Source organism: Maniola jurtina, chromosome 13 (assembly GCF_905333055.1).
Source record: "Maniola jurtina chromosome 13, ilManJurt1.1, whole genome shotgun sequence".
Taxonomy (NCBI): Eukaryota; Metazoa; Arthropoda; class Insecta; order Lepidoptera; family Nymphalidae; genus Maniola; species Maniola jurtina.
Window position 1 is genome coordinate 13,282,818 of NC_060041.1, and position 19,297 is coordinate 13,302,114.

The following is a 19,297-nucleotide window of genomic DNA, read 5'->3' on the forward strand; positions in this document are numbered from 1 at the left end:
GGCATTGGATTGTGTTGAGAGAGTATAATAATAATAAGGCAAAGATTTCGCTAGCGTTCTGATTACAACTTGTATAATAAAGGTATGTAAAAGGAACTTTATTGTGGCATATTATTGTAAATTATAAATATGTACTTGAAAAGAGCAACCGCCGAGTTTCTTGCTGGTTCTTCTCGGTAGGAACGGCATTCCGAACCAGTGGTAGATTTTTTTGACGATTCAAAAGCACTTGTAAAAGTTTAATTGAATAAAAACATTTTGAATTTGAATCTTTAGGTTGGATTTAAAACTGCTGATCAAAATGCAGCAATTAATGTACAAGAGAATTGGGCTGAAGTTTCCAAAACTGAAACCGAGGAAAATGCCAGCAGTAAAACTGCCATCAAAACCTTTAGATATTACTGATAGAATGCTGCAGAATATACAGGTACCAACGACTTTCTTGAACTTTCAGGTCAAATAAGGTTTTAGTTTTATTTTTAAAAGGTAAAGATCGGAGGGCTTTTCTATAAGAACAGCCTCTAGAAATACTTCATACATATTTGTCGCCTGACTGTATTTTGTATTTACGCTCTGGTAAGAGCAAATATGTTTTTTTTATTACTATTAATAGGCAAGCGCTTGACCACAATCACACCGCATAGAAAGTGATGATGTGGTCCAAGATGGGACGCGTTTACCTAGAAGGTGCCTATTCACTCTTGTTTTAAAGATACCTGGATTGCCTGTAGATTTGCATATCTCTGGGGGTAGTAAAGCTATTTAGAGTGTATTTAGAGCTTATTGCTCTTCTTTTGTACATGTACCTACTCTGTGGAGTTCTTTTCGCAAAAAGCGTAATTTTTCTTTGGCATCTTTTATCTCAACGTTTCATTATTGTATTGTAACGGAATTCCATTTACAGATTGTGTTTGACTTGAACATTATTTCCAAGCCCACCGCCAAGATAAAGGACATTTTTGGAGATCTGAACTACAAAGCGTACGAGCAGAACATTGCAGATCCTAACGCAAAGTATCAAATTATTTTACTAAATTATTTCATTTCATTTCATTTGTTAAAGGGACAAATTACTCTTGATTAATATAGCTTTACTACGACTGACGATGCAGTCTTCAAGCTGAGTTTAATGGAACGTACTTTGACTATGCTCAGACTTAAAAGTTAAATGAGAAACGCTGAGGACCGGGTATGGTGGTGCTCTATAGAGAAGGCCTATGTCCAACAGTGGACTCCACAGGCTGATGATGATGATGATGAAATGAGAAACGAGACAACTGATATAGAACTGTCTCATCATCTAAGTCTGAAGATAAGTATAGATCTCAGTCTAATATGAGAGCAAGTATACACTGGCTTCTACCCACAACTTTTTTTTTTTAAAGAATATTAGCCATGCTAATCATGACTAATTCTCCCCTTTCCGCTCCAATTAAGCGTAAAGCTTATGCTAGGAGTAGGTACGACAATAGTGCAAGGGATGGTTTGAACCGCCGACCTTTCGGAATTCAGTCCTTTCCTCAACCGTTGAGCTATCGAGGCCCTTTTCGAGGAACTTCATTCGCGACAAAATATTCTCCCGCTGGAAAAGATGAAGATCTTTATACCAAAGTCTAAAACTATTCGACGGTTAGGCCGTGAAAAGGTGACAGTAAGAAATCTTCATCCATCAGATTTCCACCACCAGCCTACGGAGATATCAGACGTCGTTTGACCCTTTCGTGCGTGTTCGGGTCGGGCATCGAACCTGGTGCCGTCCGCAACAAATCCGTGATGCTGCTTGGACCTGAAAGACATGGGAAATCCTTTATGGTCGATGCTGTATGTGGGGAACTGAGTAAGAGCATAACTTAGTCATCATACCATATTTCTAAACTTCTTCAAACAGGTTGTTATCTATACTTACTTACCTACTTATTTACTTACTTATATTATAAATGCGAAAGTGTGTCTGTCTGTCTGTTTGTCTGCTACGTTCACGGCCCAACCACTGAGCCGATTTCAATAAAATTTGGTACAGACTTGGGAAACATCCCGGGGATATAAGCTACTTGTTATCCCGGAAAATTGATGAGTTCTTACGGGATTTAAAAAAACCGAAATCCATGCGGGTGAAGCCGCGGGCATCGTCTAGTCGGAATATATTTTCGAGAGTGTGCTCAGGAACTTTACAACCTTGTTCCTCTGGTTCCTCCTTAATTATTTGTGTGACAGGTTGAATAATTTACTTTTCACACCACACGCTCCAGAATGCCTTATTACTGACCTGTTATTCTAAAGGTAATATACGTCATTACATTCCTATGAATTAGCCGGGCAGTAATGTTGTATGGAAAGCCCATGGGGCGTAATGTAGCGTCTAAAAAGTTTTTAGTTATCAACTATCCCGCGCTTCACTCAGGATTCTAGATGTAACACCCTCGCTACGCTCGGGAGTTACTCTAAAATCCCTCGTTCGCTTGGGATTTATCCAGGTGCCCGTGACGTAAGACATTACATTATCCCCATGTTGCATAATCTACTATTATTCGTGCTGCTTCTTGTTATTTCGGTCAGTAATAAAAAGTGTTAGTCAATTAGAGATGCATATGATACAGCTGGGGTAAAAACCCCATTGTTTCATTCAGATGCAGTAAAAATTGATATAAGTCCAGAAGTTACCAGCGCAGTTGTCTCCAGGCCGGCGAAGGTTCTATCTGAAGTGCTCGTGGCGGCAAGGATGTTCCAACCAGCTGTCATCTACATGAGGAACGTGGAAAGAGTTTTTCTTAAAAAGGTTTGTCAAAAAATGTATGATCTCCATCACCATTCGTTCATCATTCTCTGACTGTCTCCTTTGCCCAAATAAGTCAGAAACATAGAGAAGAAGAGAGGTATCTCTCTCCCACGCGCTGCCCAGCTAACGTTCAAAGGTGGTAGTGCCATCGGTGGTGGAAAAGCCTTCACTCCCTTGTAGGTACCTATAGGAAGCGACAGGTCGATGGGGGAGACGGGGGAACGTGTTAGCGCGGGGGCTGTGTACTGCGTACTATAGGTACTCCGTCTCATAATATGAACGTACAAAACTTCATATGGGAACTATTGGGCGTTGCTCAAACATAGCTTCTCAATGAACTCTTCCGCTGACAAAAAGCAATGAATGAATATCGAGCGCGAACCCAAAAGACGCAGGTTCGAATCCTGCCGGTTTCGCAATTTTTGATATGTATCTAAAAACTTGACAGACACGGCGGACAGACAGACAGACAGACAACAAAGTGATCCTATAAGGATCCCGTTTTTCCTTTTGAGGTACTTTTGAATCTATGGGTGGTAGTGTGGTACCTATTTATTACTGACGGACTGACATAATATGTACGCTTAAAGCCACCCAAGTCAGAATAGACTAGCTAGTGATAATATGTTTTGATTGTTCAGGTACCTCCGGAAAACAGATATCTAAAAGCAAAGAAATTGAAGCGTCCTCTGACCAAACTTTTAAAACAAATGTCAGCCGATGATAAAATAATATTTATTGGTAAGTTTTTTTTTTTCATAAATAAATTTTCATTTCATTTCACGGTTCCGAACCCAAAGGGTGCCAACTGGACTCTATTACTAAGCCTCTGCTATTCGTCCGTCCATCGATCCGTCTGTGCGTCCGTCTGCCTGTAGCGGGCTGTATCTCATAAATATAGAGAGTTCAATTTTTCAGAGTGTGTATATCCATTGCCACTATTGCCAAATAATAAAAATCAAGATGGCTAGTTTCAAAATGGCCGCCATGCAAATAAAAAAAGTTAAAAAATACATAGTGTAAAAATTTTCAAAAGAAAAATAAAACCAACTTCAAAAACCTCAATTAATTATTTATTATTTCACACTTTTTTGTGGCCCCACTGTACTATAATATGCTATGCCCAGTTAAAACCATACTGGTTACTAAGCTTGTACACTGATCGCGAGCAATTTGCTCTTATATCCACTGAGGAGTTCTGTTCTCCATCCTCGAAGGTATTCATCAAATCTTCACCTTTATATGGGACCTCCTGCATACCCTTTTCTGTCGTAGAGTAATCGGGAATTTCCGACGAATTGAGAACCTCCTCCTTTTTTTGAAGCCGGTTAAAAATCTTGTACGATCATCATGGGACCGGTTTTTGTCTTAAACGCCATGATCCGTCTAAAAAAAATAGTATTCTAAGGAGAACTTCTGTTCAACTGTATAGAGATATTGGTAAGTAAATTAATAATTAATTTAGTACATTTGCAGCAACATGTTCAAATCCCTTCGGCGCTAGAAGAAAACCAATGTTAGCGCTGTTCAGTGAAGTGCTGTTAGTGCCAACAACGGACTACGCCAGTTTGCACGGCTTCTTTTTTGAGAAGTTCCAAAGGTACCTGGTTATAAAACCTTCCTAATTAAATTATAGATATACAACTTTTTGACGACTATAACTAGTAGTAATTCTATTTATCACACTATCACACTATCACACTAATATTATAAAGGCGAAAGTTTGTATGTGTGTGTGTGTGTGTGTGTGTGTGTGTGTGTATGTTTGTTACTCCTTCACGCAAAAACCACTGGACGGATTTGGCTGAAATTCGGAATGGAGATAGATAATATCCTGGATTAGCACATAGGCTACTTTTTATCCCGGAAAATCAAAGAGTTCCCACGGGATTTCGAAAAACCTAAATCCACGCGGGCGGAGTCGCGGGCATCGGCTAGTAATTATTAATTTTTAATTTATATCAATTAGATGTAATTGCATATTGTGACTTTTTGGAAATAATAAAAACTATTTGTGGATATACAAGTGTATTGTGGTACAAGTGTGTTGTATTGTGGTATTTTATATAAGTAATCATCAGTACTATCGCACCTGTCTTCGGTTTTGCTTACACCCTGTATAAGTGGTGACATTAAGATTTACAGCTTCCTTTTCTGGGGATCTAGGTTTCGATCCCGACACGCATCTTTAACTTTTTAGTTAATTTTTAGGGTTCCGTACCTTAAAAGAAAACGGAACCCTTATAGGATCACTTTGTTGTCCGTCTGTCTGTCTGTCTGTTTGTCTATCCGTCGTGTCTGTCAAGAAACCTATAGGGTACTTCCCGTTGACCTAGAATCATGAAATTTGGCAGGCCTTTTTAGCTAGGTACCTATGTGATTTTGATCTAAAAGTAAACCATAATATTTTTTAAAAATAATGTAATAGTCTCCTGAAAAATTGTGATTGTCCACATTTTTTGCGGTATTTGCATGAGTAGCGACGATACGGCAATGCTCAAGCGTAGTGAGCATCATTTTTTTTTGTTGTACGTAGAATCAGAAGCATGCCACGCGACTACTGCGTGTCGGCTCTGGCGCAAGTGTTGCAGGGGTATGGTTTCGGAGTTATACTGGAGTTGTTCGACAAAATCATGACCCCCGAAAGGATTGTAAGGTAAGTTTTCAAACTTAGACTCAATGGTATGTATATCCATATATTTGAAACTAGCTGATGCCCGCGACTTCGTTCGCGTGAATGTAGTTTTTTAAAAATCCCGTGGGAACTCTTTAATTTTCCGGGATAAAAAGTAGCCTATGTGCTAATCCAGAGTATAATCTATCTCCATTCTAAATTTCAGCCCAATCCGTCCAGTAGTTTTTGCGTGAAGGAGTAACAAACATACACACACACACACACACACACACACACACACACACACATACAAACTTTCGCCTTTATAATATTAGTGTGATAGTGTGACTAGAGGATGCCCGCAACTTCATCCGCGTGGATTTAGGTTTTTGTAAGATCCCGTGGGAACTGTTTGATTTTCCGGGATAAAAAGTTACCTATGTCAATTACAGGGGCTACCTCGGTACCAAATTTTATACAAATCGGTTAAGCGGATGGGTTTTTGGGAATCTCGTGAGAACTCTTTGATTTTCGGGGATAAAAAGTAGCCTATGTCCGTCGCCGGGATATAAACTAACTGTTGGGGTAAAAAATAAGAAATTAACTGGTTCAACTAGTGTAATGAATAACATTCAAAAATACAAGGATCAACTTTTATAAAAGGCGTGGAAAACAGAATAGGTTACAAATATGTGCAAAATTAAAAAAGAAGTGACATTTGACAATGACGTAAAGGGTTGCCATGTAAAAACTCAAAAACTACAACATCCCCCCGCGCGTTGGAAGCTCGTTTTCAACAGGACATTTCGTCATCTGGTAATGGACATATCTTACTAAAAGCACGACGTACTATCCCAGTAGATGTTCTGATATCTGCCACTCTGCTTATGCCATCAGCACCAGGATATAAGGTAACTATGCGCCCCAATTTCCATTTGAGAGGCGGTAACTGGTCATCCTTTAATAATACAAGGCCGTTCACTTTGAGGGCTCCTTGACCAGTGCGCCATTTTCCTCGCTTTTGTAATTCGGCAATATATTCCTTGCTCCACCGAGCCCAAAAGTGTTGGCGAAGCTGCTCCAATCTTTGGTACCTTGTTAACTGTGATGTGGCGCTGTTCACATAGTTTGGTGCTGGCAACGACGTAAGAGGTCGGCCGATGATGAAGTGGCCAGGTGTCAACGGCATCAGATCGTCAGGTTCCGTAGATAACGGTGTAAGCGGGCGCGAGTTGAGGATTGCTTCTATCTGAACTAACACAGTATTAAGTTCCTCGTACGTTAAATGGCAATTACCCAATACGCGTTGTAAGTGAAATTTGACAGACTTAACGCCCGCCTCCCAAAGGCCACCTTGGTGAGCAGCATATGGAGCCAGAAAATGAAAATTGACACCCTCATTGGCAATGTCTTCTGACAATGAGCTGCAGTTACTTTTTAAAAATTTACTAATTTCATTAAATGCGCCGATAAATGAAGAGCCATTATCAGTATACCAATTCTTTGATTTTCCACGGCGACTCATAAAACGCCGGGCCGCAGAAAGAAAATTATTACTAGTTAGGTCACCTACTAATTCAATATGCATTGCTTTCGTAGCAAAACATACAAAAATCACAATGTACACCTTTACAAGTCTACAGCCTCTGCCTTGACGACTAGCCGATAAAATTGGCCCTGCATAGTCAATGCCGACGTTTTCAAATGGGTAACCACCTGCCTGTACCCGTTTTGATGGAAGGTTTCCCATTAAAGGCGGAACTACCTTGCCTCTCATACGATTACACCGAACGCAATTACGATAGCAAAGCTTTGCTAAGTTGCGACCACCAATAGGCCAGTAGGTTTCGCGAATAGAAGCCAATAACAGTTGTGGCCCTGCGTGCATAAGTCGTTTATGCTCGTGCTTAAATAACAACCTAGTAACAGGATGTGAGGACTGAAGAATGATTGGGTGTTTCTTATCATAAGAAAAATCTGAATTATCTAAACGACCACCTACGCGCATCAATTGGTTTTCATCTAGAAAGACGTTAAATTTATTTAAAGTGCTATTTTTAGGCAGCTTTTTGTCATTCTTTAATAATTGATACTCTGAAAAAGACTCCATTTGAGAAATTTTAATAATTAAATTTAATGCATTTTGTAAGTCACTGCTTGTTAAGAATTCATCACAAGTTTGTTTTTTACATTTATTAATGAATTTAAGAGCATATGCAATCGCTCGGTTCAAACGTGAAAAATTTGAAAAACGACTAAAATCAATCAAACTTTGAGTAGGTTCAACGTTTGTATGTAACGTGACTTCTTTAGTTTCAGGAAGTGATTTTGAATTATTATACTCGGGATTTGATGGCCACTGATTTTCATCTTGTTTTAGAAACTCAGGACCGGACCACCACAAGCTACAAGCCTGCATTAAGGCTGGGTCTAAACCACGCGATATAAGGTCCGCTGGATTTAAATCAGTCGGAACATGACGCCAGGCAGCTTTACCCGAAACTTCCAGAATTTCCGCGACTCGGTTCCTAACAAAAGGCTGTAATTTAATTGGCAACATTTTCAGCCAGCCTAGAACAATCATTGAGTCGGTCCAAAAAAAGGTTTTACGTACTTTAACTCGCAGCGATTTTGTCACTTTTTCGTACAGGCGAACACTAGCCAACGCTCCGCAAAGTTCGAGACGTGGTATCGTGGTGGGCTTCAAAGGACTCACTCTGCTTTTGGCTAACAGCAAACTAACGAGAACTTCACCGCGATCGTTTGCACTCCGCACGTACACGCAACTACCATAGGCGAGTTGAGAAGCGTCTGAAAAAATATGTAAATCAATGAACTCATGATCATCAATGACAACGCGACGGTTAATCCTCAGATCGTTTAAAATAGGTAAACGTTTTGCTGTTTCTACCCAATGCTTATATAAATCAAGGGGCAACTTCTCATCCCATGATAATTTATGAAGCCAAAGCTTCTGTAACATAATTTTCATTGTGACTGTACAAGGGGTCAGTAATCCCATCGGATCAAAAATTTGTGAAATTACTGAAAGTATAGACCGTTTTGTAGCTTCAGTTGGAATGTTACAGTTAATCTGAAAATAAAATTGATCTAATAAATTATTCCAATATAGACCTAAAGTTTTACTGCATTCCAGAGCTCCAATGTTTAAATCAACCGAGGATTGTTTTGATTCATCGGTCATTAACCGTGAATTATTTGATTTCCACTTCCGGAGTGGCATACCTGCAGAAGCTAACTCACTGGTTACTTTATTTTTAATATCTAAAGCCTCTTGCAAAGTTTGTGCACCTGTTAATAAATCGTCCACGTAAAAATCGTGAATAATTATCTCGCTAATCTGTTTATTTTCACAGTCTAGGCCAATTTGTTTTAAGCATCTAGTTGCGAGGAAAGGAGCACTAGCTGTACCGTATGTAACGGTATTCAACTGAAAACATTTAATTGTTTCAGAAGGATTATCTCGCCAGATAATCTGTTGCAAATGTCTGTCATCTGGATGTACAACTACATTTCGATACATCTTTTCTACATCTCCGGCTAAAATAATTTTGTGACATCGAAAGCGCAATAGGATAGATAGTAAATCATCCTGAATAGTAGGCCCAACCATTAAAATATTATTAAGTGCTAAATTACTAGTAGTTGGACTGCTGGCATTATAAACCACGCGCAATTTAGTAGTCAGAGAGCTTTCGCGCACGACACCGTGATGAGGTATGAAATAACCCAGATTGCGTAAATGATTATCGCATTCGGACATGTGACCTAACTTCAAGTACTCGGACATAAAGTCTCGGTACCGTTCACAAAATAACGTATCCCGCTTGAGTCGTTTTTCCAACGAAAGGAGACAATGCTTAGCGCGCGGCAAGGAATCACCCAGAACATTGGCCGATTGTTTTAAAGGTAACCTAACACAAAATCGACCGTCTGGTAATCGAGTTGTATTTTTAACAAAATGATCCTCGCATGCTTGCTCTTCCTCTGAGTACGATGACTTAAGGGCAACTTCTTCGAGCTGCCAGAAACGCATTAAATTGGTTTCAATGTCATCGTTAACACGAGTTGAGCCATTAATTGCACTAAAATTGCATTGAATACTAGGGGATAATAAACATTTTGATACATAGCTGACTGGACCGGCAACGACCCATCCAAATCTTGTCTCCCACAAAATCGGCTTGCCACGACCAAGGATGATTTTTTGAGAACCTAAAATATCCCAAAATAGGTCAGCGCCTATAATCATATCAACCTCAGACGGAGTGTGGAAGGCAGGATCGGCTAACTGTATGTCGCTAGGAATATTTAATTCAGAAATGTTAACATGACTACTTGGAACGTAGTCAGTGAGTGACTGCATCACAAAACAATTAATCTTTGTTTTAAAATTATCTTTAAATGATTCTACTGGCACTCGACAACATTCATGGACACGAGACGCAGCATTATTTATTCCATGTACCGATCTATTAACTTGGGTACGAGGTAAGTTTAACTTGCTACTTAATTTCTTAGTCATAAGACAGGATGTGCTCCCACTGTCTAAAACAGCGCGTGCAGTATGCGCGCAATTCTGTGCATCATACACTTTAATTAAAGCAGTAGATAAGAGCACATCTTGATTACGTGTCGAAATGCAAGTAGATAAGGCAACACTAGTGCCTGTGCCTGACTCTCCGTTCAAGGAAGCGGATGTGGGCAAAGCCGGTGTGGTGGAGTTAGCCGTAGAGGTACTCACTGGAGCTTGCTTGTCGCATGAACTCTCTGACCTATGAATAAGAAAGCTATGCTTTCTTTTGCATATACGGCACCCACTTTTCTTACACCGATTTGAAAAATGATTTGGCTGAAGGCAATTGTAGCATATTTTATAATTTGGCAATAATTCTAACCTTTGCTCAACGCTGAGATCCAAAAATTGGGAACAGTTGCTCAAGAAATGATCACCAAAACACTTAGGGCACTTCTTGGATGGCGAACTGGATGGAGACGAGTCACTGGAAGTGGTGCCTAAGCTGGACCTTGATGGCGAAGTGTTGCACACCATGCTTTTGACTTTCTGTTGATTGTTAGTATTATGTTTCATTAATAAATGATGATTGCGAGACAATTCTAAAGTTTCAAGTAAATCTGCCCGTATTTTAATAAATTCCGTGAATGAACTCAACGTAATAGGCATTTCTTTATCCAACCGACTTTTATGTTCTTCCCATTCTCTAAAAGTTTTAGTATCTAGCTTGTGAGTTAATATGTGTATTAATAGTACATCCCAATTATCTACAGATTGACCTAATGACTCTAAGGCTCGCAGGTTTTTATTTACCTGATCAACAAGACGCTTTAACGATTGAGACGACTCTTTACTAATAGAATCAATATTAAACAGTGCTGTAACATGATTTTGAATTAATAACCTCTTGTTGTCAAATCGTTGACAAAGTAGGCTCCAGGCTACAGAGTAATTATCAGCGGAGAAGTCAATAGACTTTATGACGACGGCTGCAGTCCCTTCTAAACAAGATCTTAAGTAGTGAAATTTGTTTATATTATCTATGTTATCATTGCAATGAATGAGGCTTGTAAAGGTGTCATGAAACTCTAACCAGTTCTCGTATGAACCACTAAACTTTGGCAGTTGAATAGTAGGCAACTTAACTAAGTTGTGATTGTTGGTGGCTGACGAAGAATGATTACTAAAATTGTCACTATCCTTTGACTGTTTGACTAATTTTTGTTGTGACTTTGAAACTAAAGAGAAATATAAAGTTTCAAATTCATTTCTTTCTGCTAACTGCACTGACATGTCGTCCACCAAACATTCCAACTTGGTTTGAATTTCATCATAGAATTGATATAGGGCTTCAATCTTACCTACTCGTAACTGCAGCTCATTCAGCTGACTTTGACTTAATGAGTCGTTCAAACTATTTAGATAATTAGAGAAGGCCGTTAACCGTCCTTTATAACTGGCCCGTTTCTTAATTAGCTCCTTTTCCTCGGCCATCCCGGGAAGCGAACGATAAGCCTATACACTATATCACAATCACTAGATTCTTGGCTGAAGCTATAGAACAGTCCGCACTGAAGAACAGTCACAGCTTGCGTGGCAACTATACATCGATGGCGGCAACTTGCTTGACAAAACGATATCCCTTTTGGCGATTCCTTCGACTCTCGATCCTTGAAATATTGTATTCTAGTATTAAACTATTCGGTTGTCTGAAGGACCAAAATGTTGGGGTAAAAAATAAGAAATTAACTGGTTCAACTAGTGTAATGAATAACATTCAAAAATACTAGAGCTGTAGCGAACCGTATGTATTCGTTACTGAGTAACGGGTGCGCCATCTAGTACCGAGTACCGAAACGTTACTCACAAATGCATCTCGTTACTCGCACTTTTCGTCGTATGGCCGCTCCTACACTGTTTCGGTTCACGCAAGTACCGTAGATACGTGTATTGAAATGTTTGCTAACCGTATGTTTTACGCGCAGGCGCGCTCATTCGGTGAATTTAAAAACGTACGCTACAATAACCGATGTTTGTTTAGTTTATTGTTAAAATTTTAAAAACGTACGATTCTGTTATAGTATCGTTCAAATAACCATATGAGCTTAATAATGAGAGTTATTTTGAAATTGTAGACAGACACTCTAATTTTATTTATTAGTATAGATATTTAACATAAGCTCAAGCTCAAGGTAATTTTTTTTAATATTTTAGTAGATTCCGTCAACAGTTCACTTGTAGTTCTACACTTATTAAATCAGACTAAATTGAGAATAACTTAAACACACGTCTGGTTCAAAATACGGAAAAGTGAGAAAATGCACCTTACGCAGCTTTGTATGTAATGTAGACCTAAGTATGTTTTCTACAAATTACGAATGTTGCGACGCCGCGACATCATACTGTCGTACGCAATACGACTCGATTCGTTCATCTTACGTGGTATCAAAAGTAACGAGTAACGATACGAAAGTAACGACTACTAATTGTTATAGTAACGAATGCATACGGGTACGCTCGTTTTCGTTACTTTTACACCTCTAAAAAATACAAGGATCAACTTTTATAAAAGGCGTGGAAAACAGAATAGGTTACAAATATGTGCAAAATTAAAAAAGAAGTGACATTTGACAATGACGTAAAGGGTTGCCATGTAAAAACTCAAAAACTACAACACTAACCCTGTACCAAATTTCGTCAGAATCGGTTAAACTGTTGGGCCGTGAAAAGGTAGCAGACAGACAGACAGACACACTTTCGCATTTATAATATTAGTATAGTATGGATGGATACCATTGTATACTTTTTAACCGACTTCCAAAAAAGGAGGAGGTTCTCAATTCGTCGGAATCTTTTTTTTTTTTTTATGTATGTTCCCCGATTACTCAAAGACCCCTGGACCGATTTGGAAAATTTTTTTTTTGTTTGAAAGGGTATACTGTGCAGATGGTCCCATATAAATTTGGTGAAGATCTGATGAATATCTTCGGAGATGGAGAACAGAACTCCTCAATAGATAGGAGCAAATTGCTCGCGATCAGTGTAATAGCTTAGTAAACAGTAGGGTTTTAACTGGGCATAGCATATTATAGTACAGTGGGCCACTAAAAATTGTGAAATAAAAAATTTTCAAAAGAAAAATAAAACCGACTTCAAAAACCACAATCACTAAAAAGTAAGAAATAACTTTTATTTAGCTACACGTGTAATGTACCTAGGTACACTCACGTAGCGAGCGAGCTACACTCTTGGATTTCTAATTTTGTTTTAATATGCTCGCTCGACTTCATACCTAGGTACATTACACGTGTAGCTAAATAAAAGTTATTTCTTACTTTTTAGTGATTGTGGTTTTTGAAGTCGGTTTTATTTTTCTTTTGAAAATTTTTTTCTAGATTAAATGTAACACCCCTCTCGCAGTTGGAATTTCTCGAGTCGTTGATTGAAGCGGGAATTGAAGCTATTACTTCTGAGGTATTTTATCAATAATAAAAATTAAATTAAAATTTAAAAAAACCCCCGAAACGAAAACCTCTAAAAACTAAAAAAAAGTAATAAGTAAGTATTGGCAATTTAAGTAAAATCTAATTAGTAACGCGCTAATCGCGTCGGGGACTGCTAAAGGTGACAGAAACAGCTTTGAAAGCCATCTGTTTTGGAAAGAATAGGTTCTGTTGTCTTTAGCGGTCCTTCAACTCAACGAGCGCTTTACTAAAATTGCCAATACTTACTTATTTTTTTTCTACTTTTTAGAGGTTTTCTTGTCGGGGGTTTTTAAAATCTTTAATTTAATTTTTATTTCACGCTTTTATCTTGAAATGGTTTGTGCATTAAATACCTAGGTACACATTACGCACTACCACTACCATGCCAGTGGGTCGCCTTATTAGAATTTGGCTAGATACCAATATGTACCTATTGGTCGGATAGTAATACCCGGTTTAATAAGAAAACTAGAAAAGAGCTGGTAATCTTCAAACGGCTGAACAGATTTTCTTGGATTATAGCTAAGAACACTCTCGATCGAGCCCCACCTTTCAAACAAAAAAGCTAAATCAAAATCGGTTCATTCGTTTAGGAGCTACGGTGCCACAGACAGATACACACGTCAAACTTATAACACCCCTCTTTTTTCTTTGTTTCTTTGCTCATTTAGTAATATGTTTACTTTTTTTAGGAATATCAAGAATATACAGACTTCTTCATTGCAAACTCTCCGCTTAGTAAAGAAAGGGATGAATACGACGTGATCAATAAGTACAGGGCTTCCATATACGAAAAAATATATAAGGATGAGCAGAAGAAACTAAATGCATGAAAATACCTACTAAAAATTTTAGGTTCACAAATAAAACTATGAAAAAATCTAGCACATTTTTTTTACCTAGGTACATACTTAATCTACATAGTAGTTATTAATAGCAATAAATATAAATTATTTTAAACGGTCATAAAAATAAATAAGTAGGTAAGTACTTGCAAACATTTTTCATTTATTATCATCAACTCCAAGGTTGGACTTGCAAAAAAACGTCCAAGTTGGATAATGTTATTCGTCAGCGTGACAGCAAATTATTAGGGGTGGCAGAGAAGGATATTTTTTTATTTAATAGGTACTAGCTGATGCCAACGACTATATCCATAAGATTTAGGTTTTTAAAAATCTCGTGGGAACTCTGATTTTTGGGGATAAAAAGTAGCCTAAGTTTTTATCTACACCCATACAAAAAAAAAACCGGCCAAGTGCGAGTCAGACTCGCGCACTGAGGTTGCTCGGGTATTTTTTCCAACATTTTGTACGATAAATCAAAAACTATAATACATAAAAATAAATACAAATCTGTTTTAGAATGTACAGAAAAAGCCCTTTCATATTATGATACCCCACTTGGTATAGTTATCTTACTTTGAAAATTAAAACACATTTTAATTTTTTTTTAAATGATGTGACCACAAATTCGGAGTTTTCAGATTTATTCCAGTACTTGTGCTATAAGACCTACCTACCTGCCAAATTTCATAATTCTAGGTCAACGGGAAGTACCCTATAGGTTTCTAGACAGACAGACAGACAGACAGACAACAAAGTGATCCTGTAAGGGTTCCGTTTTTCCTTTTGAGGTACGGAACCCTACAAATGCACGTCGATTCGTTGCCCACTGCGGTGTGATTGAAGGACAAATAAACAAGTACTGATCTTCCCCATTTATAATATGGGTAGTCAGTCACTTATCAAAATAGGAGAAAAATTTATTTACCCTCCTACTATTGTACAAATGATGAAATTACGTAATGATGCACATGCAAAGTCACGTCTAGATGCTAGCTGTGAAGTTAGCAAGAAGTATTATAATTTAAGGTTATTTTTAAAATATTGATTTGAGTTGTCAAAAATAATATAAAATTATTAATTTACCTAATGCAGGTAGTTTGATAAAATCGATATTTGGCTCATTCGATGTCATACAATCTGTTGCTAGGAGGTCAACAAGATTGAACTTGCATAAATACGGGTGTTTCGAAGGTTTTAGTTCAGTCTCCTTCCGAGATTCGGGGCGATATCGCATATTTTCGGTTTTTGTATTGTGAACTGGATAATTAGATGTTGTGATAGCAATCACGCTCTAATTAAATTATTTATTTTGGCATTAGTTTTTTTTAGATTAAAACTCTCGGATAACCTCTACACATTGAACCTGATGTTTTTTGTGTTGGTTTGAGAGGACATTCCAATAATTCGATAAAAATATTTAAATAATACCTGCTTTTCTGAGTGACGCCAATAATTCAGAAGCGGGACGTGTCTCACGTTGTCTTAATTTCGCTTTGGTATCTTTTTGTAAACAACCCACATTTGATTAAAATTTTTATTGAGTTTGATTTGGTGATTAAAATTTTTAGTTTTTTTTTTAAAGAATTTAGTCTTTTGTGAAGTGGAAAGTAACTTGCAGTAAGTAATTCAGATTTCGTGTACATCGAATGAGAGGTTAGTCGTTTGGATTTATTATTGATTTGATATTAAAACTGATAGTTCGGCAGTTCATGGATAGGTTTTAATGATTTGACGGAGGGCAGGATAGCCCATGATTTGGATTTGACTTAGGGCAGGGAAGCCCGCGACTGACATGACAAGATTGATTAGAAACACGAGGACGTGTTAAATTCAGGACGGCCGAACTGTAAGGTTATTTTTAAAATATTGATTTGAGTTGTCAAAAATAATATAAAATTATTAATTTACCTAATGCAGGTAGTTTGATAAAATCGATATTTGGCTCATTCGATGTCATACAATCTTTTGCTAGGAGGTCAACAAGATTGAACTTGCATAAATACGGGTGTTTCGAAGGTTTTAGTTCAGTCTCCTTCCGAGATTCGGGGCGATATCGCATATTTTCGGTTTTTGTATTGTGAACTGGATAATTAGATGTTGTGATAGCAATCACGCTCTAATTAAATTATTTATTTTGGCATTAGTTTTTTTTAGATTAAAACTCTCGGATAACCTCTACACATTGAACCTGATGTTTTTTGTGTTGGTTTGAGAGGACATTCCAATAATTCGATAAAAATATTTAAATAATACCTGCTTTTCTGAGTGACGCCAATAATAAAGATCTTAAGCATATAGTTAATACCGCTCTCTATAGGGAAAAGGAGGCCTTTCATAATCATTATATAAATAAATACATTAATGATTCACAACAATTATGGAAAAACCTCAGAAAATACGTTGTTCCAAAAAGCAATACTTCTGATGAGGATATAATAAATACATTCAAAGATCCAAACATTATAAATAATCATTTCCTAGACATACAAGTGCATAAAAATGTCAAAGAAACTGATATTGCTTATTATAAAACGAATACTTTTGGCAATTTTAAGTTTAAGCTTCACTGTGTTACAGAAGGCGAAGTAAGAAAAATCATTAGTTCTCTGAGATCGAACGCTACTGGGATCGACGCGATATCATTAGATATGATTTTATTAACCTTACCCACAACCCTAAGCGTTATAACTGCAATTATAAATCGGTCAATTGAAACGGGTGTTTTTCCGAAAGCCTGGAAAACTGCAATAGTCAGGCCGATTCCAAAAAAAGCGAATGTCACTACTCTCAAAGAATTACGTCCTATCAGTATTCTTCCCTGCCTATCAAAGATTCTTGAAAAAGTAATCTGTGAGCAGCTGACGTACGTAGAGAAGCATGATATTCTGCCTGAGCGACAATCTGGTTTCAGAAAAAATTGTGGGACTGCCACCGCTCTGATTGATGTTGTCGATAATATACTAGCATCACAAGATTCCGGTGAAGTGAGTTTGCTTGTACTACTAGATTTCTCGCGTGCCTTTGACACCATCAGTACAGCTTTATTGCTCGCTAAGCTGTCGTTCTATGGCTTGGACTCTAATTCCTTGCAATGGTTTGCAAGTTATCTCAATGACCGCTCTCAGTTTGTACAGTTGCGACATTCTAATGGCCATACTGTAGATTCGACACTCAAACCAGTGACTAACGGCGTTCCGCAAGGATCTACAATATGTATCAAAAACCCTGTTGTTCCATGTAGGTACGTATACATAATCATAAAGCCGTACCACTAATGAAAATAATATTTAAAAAATATCAAGTAGTGGTCAGTTATTGTTCATAGTTAAAATATCTAATAAAATGGACACTTTAAAAAAATGTTTCTAACACCTGAATTTACCACGACATCGGAGCGTGCCGTATGACGTAGCAAAGGATGCCGCCGCGCCCGCGACGGCGCGGCGGCATCCTTTGATACGTCATAATATGGCGCGCGCCGCCTTGCCGGAGCTAGAGCCGCCCCCGCTGCTCAGGCGCTCGACTCCAGTCGCTCGCGCAGCTTACCTATGATCGAACGCGACGTACGCGCGGATTGCGTTGCGAAATTACTTACGTAAAATGTCCTATTCAAATGTAGAGTATTTTAATATGTTGATGTGTCTCGGGAGATGCAACTGTAATTATGCGGAGGCGCGTCGACTTTATGAAGAGCTCTTTGCAATACCAAGGAACGTAACCCTACCATCGACGATGGCATTCCAACGACTGCACATACGTATGTACAACACTGGCAGTGTACATGGCCGTGATCAACATCGTGCTGACGCAGGAAGGCCTAGAATTCACGACGGTGACATTGAGGAGCAAATCCTGGACATGTTTGGGGAAGATCCAACGCGAAGCACACGCTCGGTGGGACGCGAATTAGGTGTGAACCACATGCGTGTTTGGAGGATCCTCAAAGATGATGGCCAGCACCCGTTTCACTATCGTCGAGTTCAGTCTCTACTTCCCACGGACTATGAGCCTAGAATGGTGTACAGCAGATGGGTACTAGACAAGGTTGAAGAGGATAGAGAGTTCTTGAGCCATGTTCTGTTTACTGATGAGTGCTCATTTGTTAGAACAGGTGTATTTAACTCTCACAATGAACACGTATGGTCAGTCATTAATCCGCATGCCACTAAACCCAGCCACTTTCAACACCGATGGAGGATTAATGTTTGGGCGGGAATAATAGGGGACAAAATAATTGGACCTTGTTTCCTAACCCAAACAATGAATGGTGGGAACTACCTTCGCTTCCTGCGAGAAGAGTTGAGCGAGGAACTTGACGAACTAAATCTCAATCTCGTGCGCCGTTTATGGTTTCAACATGACGGCGCACCACCGCACTTCTCGCGCCCTGTGAGAGATTATTTGAATGCAGAATACGGCGAAAGGTGGATTGGCCGGGGTGGACCAGTCAATTGGCCTGCGAGGTCACCTGATCTCACACCATTGGATTTTTTTCTCTGGGGTACTGTCGAACAGTCCGTTTTTAAAAAACCTGCGACACCGAGGCCGAAATGCGTTTGAGAATAGTCGCAGCATTTAATAAATTAAAGTCCGATACATCAGTTTTACGACGCGTCCGTGCAAATATTATTAAACGGTGTGGCAAATGCCTAGAGCTACAAGGCGGACATATCGAACAACATCTCCGTAATCGTGAAGTTGATGTTGTCATAAATTAGTGATTTACGATGAGGAAGGATACCTACCTTACCTACTCAATCTTACTTACTTAGCTAATAAATTGGATGAACTAACATTTTAAAAGTTCCAAAAGTGTTAAACCAAATTAGTGGTCGCTAAAGTGCTGCAAAAGTGTAAAAAGCGATAAAGTGTAGTAAACAGCTGAGTGGTGTTTGATAACACGTGACGAGTTCACGAACTCAGAAGCTACGTAGCTGTAGGCTGCGGCCGACGGTCGCGCGCGCGTAGTGCTGCGTCATCACAGAGGTGAGAAACTATTTTCATTTTAAAAATAATAATTATTTAAGATTTAATTTG

The 19,297-nt window shown here is 38.5% G+C and overlaps 3 protein-coding genes across 8 annotated transcripts in view; 2 read left to right on the plus strand and 1 right to left on the minus strand.

Moving 5' to 3' along the window:
• LOC123871476 (IQ and AAA domain-containing protein 1-like) overlaps window positions 1-14,286 on the plus strand; it is a 29,639-nt gene extending 15,353 nt beyond the window's left edge. For all 5 annotated transcript variants that reach the window (XM_045915318.1, XM_045915319.1, XM_045915320.1 and 2 more), the window contains 9 exons: window positions 277-427; window positions 905-1,014; window positions 1,674-1,837; window positions 2,628-2,776; window positions 3,418-3,517; window positions 4,253-4,376; window positions 5,313-5,432; window positions 13,323-13,401; window positions 14,105-14,286. In XM_045915318.1, the coding sequence (XP_045771274.1) occupies window positions 277-427; window positions 905-1,014; window positions 1,674-1,837; window positions 2,628-2,776; window positions 3,418-3,517; window positions 4,253-4,376; window positions 5,313-5,432; window positions 13,323-13,401; window positions 14,105-14,245 (1,138 nt within the window). In that variant the 3' untranslated portion in view covers window positions 14,246-14,286. The remainder of the gene's footprint in view (window positions 1-276; window positions 428-904; window positions 1,015-1,673; window positions 1,838-2,627; window positions 2,777-3,417; window positions 3,518-4,252; window positions 4,377-5,312; window positions 5,433-13,322; window positions 13,402-14,104) is intronic.
• LOC123871474 lies at window positions 5,996-11,704 on the minus strand. Of its 2 annotated transcripts, none has more exons than XM_045915313.1 (2): window positions 11,289-11,342; window positions 5,996-10,476 (listed from the first exon to the last, which is right to left on the minus strand). In XM_045915313.1, exon 2 carries the CDS (start codon window positions 10,462-10,464, stop codon window positions 6,184-6,186), a length of 4,281 nt encoding a protein of 1,426 aa, XP_045771269.1. In that variant the 5' UTR covers window positions 10,465-10,476; window positions 11,289-11,342; the 3' UTR covers window positions 5,996-6,183. The 2 variants fall into 2 exon arrangements, with proteins under 2 accessions (XP_045771269.1, XP_045771270.1); XM_045915314.1 differs by having other exon boundaries at window positions 8,039-8,201; window positions 10,310-11,704.
• LOC123871479 lies at window positions 12,672-19,055 on the plus strand. Its single transcript, XM_045915326.1, has 2 exons — window positions 12,672-12,706; window positions 17,882-19,055. The coding sequence occupies exon 2, from the start codon at window positions 17,891-17,893 to the stop codon at window positions 18,818-18,820; it is 930 nt and encodes a 309-aa protein (XP_045771282.1). The 5' UTR covers window positions 12,672-12,706; window positions 17,882-17,890; the 3' UTR covers window positions 18,821-19,055.
• The last annotated feature ends 242 nt before the right edge of the window (window positions 19,056-19,297 follow it).

Excerpts from the sequence above, each read along its gene's own strand:
- LOC123871479 (XM_045915326.1), top strand. The coding sequence starts at position 17,891 with ATGTTGATGTGTCTCGGGAGATGCAACTGTAATTATGCGGAGGCGCGT.
- LOC123871474 (XM_045915313.1), bottom strand. The coding sequence starts at position 10,464 with ATGGTGTGCAACACTTCGCCATCAAGGTCCAGCTTAGGCACCACTTCC.